The sequence below is a fragment of the Tupaia chinensis genome, unplaced genomic scaffold, assembly GCF_000334495.1.
Source record: "Tupaia chinensis unplaced genomic scaffold, TupChi_1.0 Scaffold000515_1, whole genome shotgun sequence".
Lineage (NCBI taxonomy): Eukaryota > Metazoa > Chordata > Mammalia > Scandentia > Tupaiidae > Tupaia > Tupaia belangeri.
This window is the reverse complement of record NW_006160028.1, coordinates 705,458-717,312: the sequence shown is the minus strand read 5'-3', so window position 1 is coordinate 717,312 and position 11,855 is coordinate 705,458. Positions and strand designations below refer to the sequence as shown.

Sequence of the window (11,855 nt, the reverse complement as noted above, 5' to 3'; positions counted from 1 at the left end):
CTAGGCTATGAACCTTCAGACACTGCACAAGTCTCCTTGTAAACATGTCAGAATTTTCTCAAGGATATATACTTAGAATTAAAATAAAGGTGTTATAGATAGGATATGACCGTTTTCAACCTTTCAGTATATTGTCCAGTTTCTCCAAATGATTGGATTCATTTCCAGTGCTGCCAGCATTTTTTTTTGTTATGTTTCAGTTTTGTGATAATATTTTAATGCTTGCAATTTTGACTTAAAATTCTTGCTGATCTGATATGTGCAGAAAGTAAATCACTTCTATGTCACTTCACATTAAATAGGTTGTAAGTATCGTGGGATGTTTATCTTTCAATTAAGTTCTCTTCTTCTCTATGAAATATCCATTTATAAACTGGTTCCATTTTTATTCACATGTATGCTTATTTTTATTTTTTTATGTATTAAATTTATTTACGTGTTCCAAATGCTAATCTCTTTTTTTACATATGTCGAAATATCTTCCATTTTGTAATGTCTTTTGATTTTGCTTTTCTTTTTGTGTCTTCTCATATAGAGTTTTTCAAATTTTTCTTTTCGTTTTTGGATTGCTGCCATGGAGCATGTGTCCCTGCCAGATAGAGTATGCACTGGTACACACTAAAGAAATGTGTGTGGGGGGATCACCCCTCAGGAAGGATGACCATGGGTGTAAATCTTTCTCCTTTATTCTTGTCTTTGGATTTTTGGGCATGCATGCACACGTGGCTGGTATGTTTTTCAATCCCCAAGGTCCATGGAACCTCAGAGTCAGCCATGTTGGATCCAGCGTCTTAACCATCACGCCACCTGCTGGCCCACAGAGTTTTCCGATTTTAACAGTGAAATTTGACAATCTTTCTATAAAATGTCCACTTTCTGAATGTTTCTTAAGAAATCAAAACATAATGCAAAAACATAAAAAATATTTTCCTATTGGATATGTGATGTTTTTGAAATTTTAAAATTAAATGTTTATAATGCATAGCATTCTCTTTAGTTCACCACATGCCCCACTAGTCCTAATTCTCTCGTACCTTTCCCCTTAGGAAATGTGTAAAATGAGATTATAAAATGTTTTTAATGTGTAAAATGAGGTTATAAAATGAGATTATAATCTCTGTATTAGAGAGTCAAAGAAAAAGTTGCATAAAATGGATTTTTCCGAACTTGGGCTGGTTTGAATTATATTTTTTTATAGCTGTGCAGGCACAATCTAAGTTTCCATGGAAATGAAACCTTGATAGAATTCATTCTCAGAGATTGATAGTTTCTATTAAGTATTATTTAACTTTCATAGAGGTCCACAAGATGCTGACTAGTAGATGCTAAGTAAGTGGGCCTGTCATTTTCTTCCAATAAGCTTTTGGGAGCCTTTATTTTCCATCTTCATATTCTAATGTCATCAACACTAACCCTGATACATATGACCCTCAGATGCTGGACTGGAGATTGGCAAGTGCACATTTGATCCTGACTATGACACTGATTCTGTGGAGCTCAGGAAAGGTGCTCTCAATGGATGTAGTAACAGAGGTAATGCAAACTAGTTCCAGTCTATACATGTGTGTATGTGTGGGGTGTGTTTTGGGTGGAGGTCATTTCTACTACAGTCAGATGCAGATACTGCAGAAAAACTAAGAAATGCCTTGATAATACATCAGGATAATAGTTATTTGTTCTATTGTCTTATTTTAATTGTCAACATGATAGTCATGGTTGTAAATTTGCATGTAAAAAACAATAATACATGGAGACCAGCAAATGGTGTAATGGTTACAGCACTGGACTCCCACATAGACAACCATGGTTCAAGTCTTAGACCCAGCTTTCTAAAATTCATATCAGGTGTGTGTACATGCCTGCCCAAGACCCTGAGAGGAGAATGGAGGAGAAGGGATTGTGGCTTGGCCATCCCCCCTGGGGGGTGATTTCTCGATTTCTGTCGCTCTGTCTCTCTGGCGAGTGCACACGCCCTATAGCAAAATAAGTAAATAAATAAATAAACAAAACTCTAAAAAAATGAAAAATTAAAAAAGAACAATAATTATTGACTTCCTCATAATAGATTCAGATCATGCAGTTATCTAAATGCCAAACACACACACACACACACCCACACACACACACACACACACACAAACAAAAGACTTAAAGCGTTGTACTCCTTTAGCAAAAAATCATTTGGAGAAACTTCATTGCAATTTCAGCCCTATTTTAATTAAATCAATTATATCAAGCTGATGTGCTTTTATGTGAAATTTGAAGTCGTTTGCATGCCAAAACATGTTTGTTCAAAAACCATTTGTTTGAAGAATTATTTATTTAACTTTATTTATAATTACTATTTTTTAAATTTTTTTCTATGAGGCACAGGCTCAGCAGAGAGAAATGGGAGAAAAAGAAAGATAGAGGAAAAGTGAGAAAACAAGCTGCCAGGTCTAAGACTGGAACTGCAGTCAGTCATGTGGAAGTCCAGCACCTTAACCACCATGCCAACTGCTGGCCCTAAAGCAAAACTTTATTATAGTGCAAATGTTTTCTTGGTGCCATGGCATAAGTACAGAAAAAAAAAATGCAAGGACATCTCTACACTGAGAAAAGTTAATTTGGCTTATTCGATCTTATTAGAAACATATGTTCTTTACACTTTTTTAAAAACTCAAAGAAAAAGTCTGAAATTAATATTTCAAAAGGATTTGTTTCATATGGGATTTATGTGGGTTTTCTGAGGATTAAGGATATCCTTTTAAAAGAAATAGACTCTGTGTGTATGTCAGTTGGAAGAATAAAAGTATATTGTTTGGAGGACAATAAAAGATCTTTGACTTTTGAAGTTTGGTCTCATAATCTTTAGGGTTCTTTCTTATAATTATAACTTCCTTCTCGAGTTTCCATGTTGTCAGGCTTATACAGGAAAGTGACAGACTTTGACATTTTAAGTAGTGTGAAACCATATTGCAGGTTTTGTACAATAAGTGAAGAAGGGCTATGAGAAGTTTTTATTTATATATGATAACAGTTTCTTTATCCAACCATGTCAGGTATTAAACTTCATAGTAGTATTCAGGGTGGAACTGGGAAGAAAGAGATAGGAAGTATACAAACAAGTTATAAGGTGATTTAGGGAGTGCATTAGGTGGTGAAGAGGACCTGGTGTGACTGTTGATGAGCCTGGGAAAACCTCAAGAGAGCTTGTCCAGGAAGAACTGACCAGGCTTGTTGCAGATATGACTGGAGTAAGAAACAGGAGACTGAATGGTTTTGAGCTTTTGAATCAGTCTATAATTATTTCAAAAGAGAGTTCTTCCAGTCAATAACAAAAGGGCTTGAGAAACATTACTCTTCATGTTATGGGAGAAAATGAAAACAATAGAAAGTCAATGGAAAAATAATTAAAGGAGAATAGCAGGAAGCAAAGAAAATCCTAAACCAAAGCCAAGAGTCTGCCACATGGAAACTCATGCTTATGGGGAGAAAGAAAGAAATCTTCTGGAGCTAAAGTTGCTTTCTAAAAGGGAATATTATCAGGCTCTTGAAAAAGACATAGTATTCTCTAGACTACAGAATGGCTCAGGATTGTTAATAAAAGTATTTTTTAAATGCTGTAATTGGACCTATGGAAGGAAATGACAGGCTTCACAAACTGGACACCCATGTTTTAATGACTTGCATTAAGTACACAGTGACAATATATGTAACAAATACGTGAAACAGAAAACTGCATGTGGGATTATGAAGTTAGTTGGGATAGCTGCAATATGTTGTAGACACTCATAAATATTTGTTAATAAATTTTATGGATAGAAATAATAGAAACTAGATTTTGATTATTTTTGTATACATTAAATTTAATGCAGATATATATATATATATATATATATATATTTATATACACACACACACACATTCTTAGTGAAATATCAATAAAGAATGAATGAATGATGACAAGAAAACAACATGAGGGTTAGTTTTTCAGAATTAATTCAAGAAATATTCACCAGAGATTTATTGAGTACTATCTCTGAGCAAAATATTAGGCTAAGCAATTAACAGAGCAGATAGAAGAGTACTTAAAGTCCTCACCTTCGATTCTTCACAATCTAATGAGGAGTATAAATATATTATAACAAAGCTATTGTAATACAAAATAAAATGCAGTGAGTACAATGACAAGAGGTATAAATAAAGCAACAAAATAATAAAGAAAAATCCAGTTTTGTTGGGAAACATCCTGAAAGAATGATCAGTTAATATGCTATATTTTAGAGGCCAGCCTGGAGATGTTCTTTTTTGTTTTTATTTTTGTTTTGTTTTCTTTTGAAACTACCCACCCTTGTGTGTTCCAGTCCTCTAAAGCCTAACTTTCTCTATTGGAGATGATTGCATGAGAAATGATAAAGTGTTTCATGATAGGTAAGCCAGGTGAAGGGATCAAAGCCAACCACAGATGATTGTGCTATTTGGGCTTCTTTGTCTAAATGAATGGAATCCCCTTCCCCTATTCTTTAGGCCTTTGATTCTGCAGTTGTAGATGTGCGGTCAGCACCCACAGTCAGCGAAGAGAAATCAGCCACTGATCTGGCAGCAAAAATCTTACTTCTTGATGAACTGGTGTCCCTGGAAAATGATGTGACAGAGACTAAAAAGAAAAGGAGCTTCTCTGGTTTTGGCTCTCCCCTCGACAGACTCTCAGCTGGATCTGTAGATCATAAAGGTAAACAGAGGTAAGTTCCCTCTTGAAGAAGGAATGTTTTCTTTTTCGTATTCTGGGTTCTGAAACAGATAATTCCACATAAAAAATACAATGAAAATCTTGTATGCCAACGGATTTGACAGTGTATTTCCTACCTTGTGGATTTATTAGTATGATTTTGGGAATAATTGCTTAGGGAGAAAAATTATTGTTACAGTGAGCATTACTATTTTTATTATTATAATATCTTAAAAAAAACCTAATGTATTTAGACATAAAATAGTTAGTATAAGCATTGGGGAGGTAAGAGGGAACGTATGTGGAGTGAGATAAATGTCCTTGTTGACTGAGTTTTTTATTTAATAGAGGAACAAGAGTTTTTCATCTTCATTTTTACCCTTGCTATAAAGCTTTTTGAATATATGAATGAATCCATTCTCCCATACCAGTAAGTAGTGAAGAGCTCTCAGGATTTGAAGTCAGAATATGTATGTGTTAGTCAAATTTCTGCTTATTTCTCACCATGTGACTTGCACATAGGTCATACTCAGCTTGTTTATCTGCAAAACAGGGAATAATGACTTATTTCCATAGATGAAGTACTTTGTAAACTGCTAATTAACAAAAATAGAGAAAGAATCTTTGAAAATACATGAAAACATGGAAACTAAACAATTTATCCTGAAAGACATCAAAACTACTGAAGAGATTAAAAGAGGCGTTGAAATAAATGATAATGAAAACATGCCTCTCCATCTTTGGGACATAATGAAAGCAGGCCTAAGAAGGAAGTTTATAGCAATTAGTTCACAGGAAAAAAATATATAGAAAGATGTCAAGTAAAAAACATAACAACACCTCAAAGCAGTAACGACAACAACAAAGTCAAAAAAATACTACAAGAGAGAAATAATAAAGATTAGATTAGGGGCCAGCAGGTGGTGTGGTGGTTAAGGCCCTGGACATTTCCATATAACCGACGATGGTTCGAATCCTGGACCTGGTAGCTTGCTTGCTCACTTTCCTTCTCTCCGCTTGTCTCTCTTTCTCTGGTCAAATTAAGATAAATGAATAAATAAATAAAATTAAATAAATAATTCTTTTTAAAAAAGATTACACCAGAAATAAATAAAATTGAGAATAAAAGAACAATACAAAAACTCAATGAAATACAAAAGCGATTCCTTTTTTGAGGGGATAAACAAAATTGATAAACCATTAGCTAGATGGGTACCAGCAGTTAGCATAATGGCTATGTAGTCAACAGCAGGTCGAGTCCCAGAACCGGTGACTTAAACTCACACCGGACGCATGTGCTTGCAGAGATCCCAAGAGGAGAATGGAGGAGAAGGGATTGCAGCATGGCCATCTCCCCTTGGGGGGGTGATTTCTCGCTTTCTGTCTCTCTGTCTCTCTCTGTCTTTCTGGCGAGTGCACATGCCCTATAGCAAAAAACCTCTCCAAAAAAAAAAAGACCATTACCTAGATTAACTAAGGGTTACATGGCTGTAATCCCACATAGTCAACTGTGGTTTGAGTACCAGACACAGAGACTTAAAACTCACACTGGGTGCTTGTGCGGGCATGCCCACAATCTGGAGAGGAGAATGGAGAAGAAGGGATTGCAGTGTAGCCATCCTTCCAGAAGGTGATTTCTCACTTCTGTCTTTCTCTGTCTCTCTGGTAAGCACACATGCCCTATAGTAAAAATCTCTCTTAAAAAAAAGAAAATGGGGGACCAGCAGTTAGCGTAATGGCTGTGTTGCTGAACTCCCATGTAGTCGACCGCAGTTCACATCCCAGACCCAGTAGCTTAAAACTCACACCGGGTGCGTGTGCTTGCGTGCCCAAGATCCTGAGAGGAGAACGGAGGAGGAGGGATTCTGGGGTGGCCATCCCCCCCTGGGGGGTGATTTCTTGCTTTCTGTCTCTCTGTCTCTCTCTGTCTGGCAAGCACACACACCTTATAGCAAAAACCTCTCAAAAAAAAAAAAAAGATTATACCACATGACCAAGTAGGTTTTATCCCAGGGATGCAAGGATGGATCAACATATGCAAAACAATATCTGTAAGATATCACATTAACAGAAGGAAAGGTGAAAAGCATGTGATTATGATACAGAAAAAGCAGTAGATAAAAGATAACTTCTTCATAATTAAAACTGTCAACAAACTAAGTATAGAAGATGCATTTCTCAACACAATAAACCAAAATGACTTCAGAGATTCTATCAATATTATCAATATAGGGATGCAAACAGCAAAATGAAGATTCAGGGAAACCATAGAACAAATAGTTCAGTTTTTTTGAAAAATAAATTACAAGAATTTGAAGGAGTAAAATGATAATGAAGGGAAGGAAGAATCTAAAGACTAATGTAGATTTAAGATATTTCTTGGACCAACAGGTGGCATGGAGTTTAAGGCAGCTAGATCCCACAGGGCCAACTATGCTGCTCAAGTCCTGAACATTGGTTGAAAATCACATCGTGCATGTGCATGTCCAAAAATATCCCATGGGGAAAATGGTGAAGAGATTGTGTTATGGCTATGTCTCCCTGGGGGATAATTTCTCACTTTCACTCTTTCTTTCTTTCCCCATCTCTCTCTGGCAAGAGCACACACTCTATAGCAAAAATAAGAGAAAGAAAGAAAGAAAGAAAGAAAGAAAGAAAGAAAGAAAGAAAGAAAGAAAGAAAGAAAAAAGAAAAAAAGAAAGAAAGAAAAAAAGAAAGAAAGAAAGGTAAAAAAAAAAAAAAAGAAATTTCTTAATCAGTACCAGTATTTTTGCAGTCCTGATTCAAACAATGATTCTTTCAAAATGAACATATGGAGACCAGCAGTTTCTATATCCTTTAGTTATTCAGTTTCAGTCATAGAGTGTGGAAACTCAGTATATATTAAGTGGGGACATACAATGTCTCTCCTTCGTAGTCTGACTTACTTCACTCAGCAGTAAATTTTCCATATTCATCCACTTTCTGTCAAAAGCCAGGGTCTTGTTTTTTATGGTCGAGTAGTATTCAATAGATTATAAGTGCCACAGTTGTTCAATCCATTCATCTGTTCGTGAGTATTTGGGGGGGTTCCCTGTCTTATAATTGTGAATAATGCTGAAATAAACATTGATATGCAGGTACTTTTCTGATTAAGAATTCTTCTGTCCTTTCGGTGGATACCAAGGAGTGGGTGGGGTTGTTGGGTCATATGAAAGTTCTATTTGCAGATTTTTGAGGAATCTCCAAATTATTCTCCACAGTAGCTGGACCAATTCACATTCCCGCCAGCAGTGTAAGAGTTCCCCTTTTACCTCTCCAACCCCCTGCCACCCCTTTCCTTTTTTTTTTTTTTTTTTAAATCTTAGCCATTCTGACTGGTATTAGATGGTATCTCATTGTTGTTTTGATCTGCATTTCCCTTACAATGAGGAATGTTGAGCATTTTTTCATATGCCTTTTGACTATTTGCATGTCTTCCTTAGAGAGTGGGTTTTTCAACTCATTCTCCCATCTTTTAATAGGGCTGATAATCTTTTTTGGAATAGCTGCTTGAGTTCTTTGTATATTTTAGTTATTAGTCCCTTATCTGATGATGCATGGTTTACAAAAATATTTTTCCATTCTGAGGGCTGTCTAATCACTCTAATTACTGTGTCTTTTGCCATGCAAAAACTTCTTAGTCTGATGTAATCCCACTTGTCTATTTTGAGGACTATTGACTGTGCTTTGAGGGTCTTATTTAAGAAGTCTTTGGCTACCCCAATATCTCCCAGAGTTTCACCAGTGTTTTCCAGGAGCAGTTTTAGTTTGAGGTCTTAGGTTTAGATCTTTAATCCACCTTGAGTTGATTTTTGTCAATGGTGATAAGTAGGGGTTCGGATTCATCTTTCTGCAGGTGAATATCCAGTTTTTCCAGCACCATTTGCTGAAGAGGTTTTCCTTTTTCCACTGGATTGACTGGTATCCTTTGCCAAAAATCAGTTGACTATATGTTTGGGAGTTTATTTCTGGGGACTCTATTCTGTTTCATTGGTCCATCTTTCTGTTTTGTGCCAGTATCATACTGTTTAGATTACCACAGCTTTGTAGTATATTTTTGGATGAGAGAGTGAGATGCTGCTGTCCACTCCACTCTTCTTGTGCAGTATTGCTTTGGCAATATAAGTTCTTTTATGATTCCAGACAAATTATATGATTATCTTTTCTAGATCTGTGAAGAATGTGCCTGGTACTTTGATTGGGATTGCATTAAATATGTAGATTTCTTTGTGTAAAATTTCCATTTTGATTATATTAATTCTTCCAGTCCAGGAACATGGGATGTCCTTCCACTTTTTTTTTTTTCTTTTTGTCATTTTCAATGTCTTTTTTTTTTTTTTTTAACTTCTTGTACTTTTCCTTGTGAAGATCTTTAACTTCTTTGGTTAGATTTATTCCTAGGTATCTTATACTTTCTGTGGCTATGGTAAATGGAATTACTTTTTTCAGTTCTATCTCAGTCTGCCTACTGTTTGTATATAGAAATGCCATAGATTCGTGTATGTTAATTTTTGTATCCTGCAACTTTACTGTATTAATGTACTACTTCCAGGTGTTTTTCATGGAAACTATTGGGTCTTCTATGTATATGATCATGTCAGCTGCAAATAAAGAGAGTTTCACTTTTTCACTATGGGTTTTTCATAGGTAGCTTTTATTGTGTTGAGAAATGACCTCTCTATGCCGATTTTGCTGAGAGTCTTGATTATGAAGGGATGTTGTATCTTATCAAATGCTTTTTCTGCATCAATTGATATGATCATATGTTTTTTATGTTTATCCCTGTTAATATGGTGTATTACATTTATGGTTTTGTGTATATTAAATCAACCTTGCATTCCTGGAATAAAGTCTACCTGATCATGATGTGTAATCTTTTTTATAAGTTGTTGGATATGATTTGCTAGTATCTTGTTGAGAATCTTTGCGTCTTTATTCATCAGAGATATTAGTCTATAGTTTTCCTTCCTTGTCCTGTCCTTATCTGTTTTAAGGATAAGAGTGATGGGGGCTTCATAGAATAAATTAGGGAGAGATTCACCCTTTTGGATAGTTAGAAGTAACTTGAGCAGAATGGGGGTTAACTCCTTTTTGAAAGTTTTGTAGAATTCAGAGGAGAAGCCATTAGGATCAGGGCTTTTCTTTGTTGGGTAGTTATTTATTACTGATTCAATCTCCTGGCTTGTTGTGGGCCTATTCAGACTTTCTATATTCTCATGGCTCAATCTTGGTAGATTATATAAATCCAGGAATTTGTCCATCTCATCCAGATCATCTTCTTTCTCAGCATATAGTTATTCATAGTAAAATCTAATGATGTTTTGTATTTCTACTATGTCTGTTGTTATATTGCCTGCTTCACTGCAGAATTAATTTAACTGGTTCCTTTCTCTCTTCTTAATAAGTCTCACTAGTGGTGTACCAATTTTGTTTATCTTTTCAAAGAACCAGCATTTACTTTCATTTATTTTCTGTATAGTTCATTCATTCTTTTATTTCATTTATTTCTGCTTGTATCTTCATTATTTCCTTTCTCCTGAAGTTTTTGGATTTTTTTTTTTTTTTTGCTGTTGCTTTTCCAGTTCTCTGAGGCATGATGTTAGGTGATCCATTTGTCTTCTTTCCATCTTCCTCTTATGTGCACTAGTTGCTATGAACTTCCCTCTTATGACTGCTTTAGCAGTGTCCCAAAGATTATGAAAACTCATGTCCTCATTGTCATTGGCTTCCATGAATCTTTTGATTTCAGTCTTTATTTATTCAATAGTTGTGAAGTCATTCAGGAGTAGATTTTTTAGTTTCCATGTATTTGAGTACTTTTGAGGGTTTCTTTTGAAATTAAACTCAAGTTTAATTCCGTCATGTTTGGAGAAGATGCTGGATATAGTTTCTATGCCTTTGAATCTGTAGAGGCTTGCCTGTGCCCTATCATGTGGTCAATCTTCGAAAAGATTCTTTGTGGGGGTGAGAAAAAAGTGTATCTCGTGGTTTTGGGATGGAAAGTTTTATAGATATTTAATAAGTGCCTTTGATTTGTAGTATCATTTAGATACTTTATCTCTTTACCTATTTTTTTCTAGATGATCTATCCAGAGAGGATACTGGGGTGCTGAGGTCCCCAACAATTAGTATGTTGCAGTCCATCTCCCCTTTTAGATCTTTTTTTTTTATCTTTTTTTTTTGAGAGGTTTTTACTATAGGGCGTGTGCACTTGCCATACAGACAGAGAGAGACAGAAAGCGAGAAATCACTCCCCAGGGGCGATGGCCACGCCACAATCCCTTCTCCTCCATTCTCCTCTCAGGATCTTGGGCACGCATGCACATGCGCCTGGCGTGAGTTTAAGTCACCAGGTCGGGGACGCGAACCGTGGTCGACTACATGGGAGTCCAGCGACATAGCCATTACACTAATTGCTGGTCCTCTCCCCTTTTAGATCTAACAGTCTTTCCTTCATGTATTTGGGTGCTCCTGTGTTAGGTGCATAGATATTTATAAGCATTATATTTTCTTGATCTAGTGACCCTTTTACTACAATATAGTGCCCTTCTTTGTCTCTTCGAACAGTTTTTGTTTTAGAGCCTATTTTGTCAGAAATTAGAATCACAACTCTTATTTGGTTCTCATTTACATGGAAAACCTTTTTCCAACCTTTCACTTTTAGTCTATGTATGTCTTTATCCATGCTTTGGGTTTCCTGTAGGCAACAGATAGAGGATTTCAGTTTTTTGGGGTTTTTGTTTGTTTGTTTGTTTGTTTTTATCCCTTCAGCCAATCTATGTCTCTTGATAGGAGAATTTAATTCATTAACATTCAATGTTATTATTGATGTTACCGGACCTGTCCTAATTTTAAGTTGGCCATTGTCTTGGTTGTCTTTTATTCTTTTATTTCTGGCTGTTCATTCTTTAGTTTTCCTGGAACAGTACTTTCTTCAGGGTGTCTTGAAAAGTTGGTCTGGTGTTGGCAAATTATTTCTGATTTTTGATTTTGTGAGAACATTTTAATCTTTTTTTCCTATATGAAGGATAATCTTGCAGGATATAATAATCTTGGTTGAAATTGTTTCTCTCTTAACACTTTCAATATGTCTTCCCATTCTTTCCTTGCTTGCATTGTTTCC

The 11,855-nt window shown here is 35.6% G+C and overlaps 1 protein-coding gene across 1 annotated transcript in view; it reads left to right on the top strand.

The window, feature by feature from the left end:
- Positions 1–1,434: 1,434 nt before the first annotated feature.
- The window catches only part of OSTN (osteocrin), a 30,588-nt gene continuing 20,167 nt past the window's right edge, over positions 1,435–11,855 (top strand). The window contains exons 1-2 of the mRNA XM_006156711.1: positions 1,435–1,533; positions 4,510–4,724. Of these exons, the coding sequence (XP_006156773.1) occupies positions 1,435–1,533; positions 4,510–4,724 (314 nt within the window). The remainder of the gene's footprint in view (positions 1,534–4,509; positions 4,725–11,855) is intronic.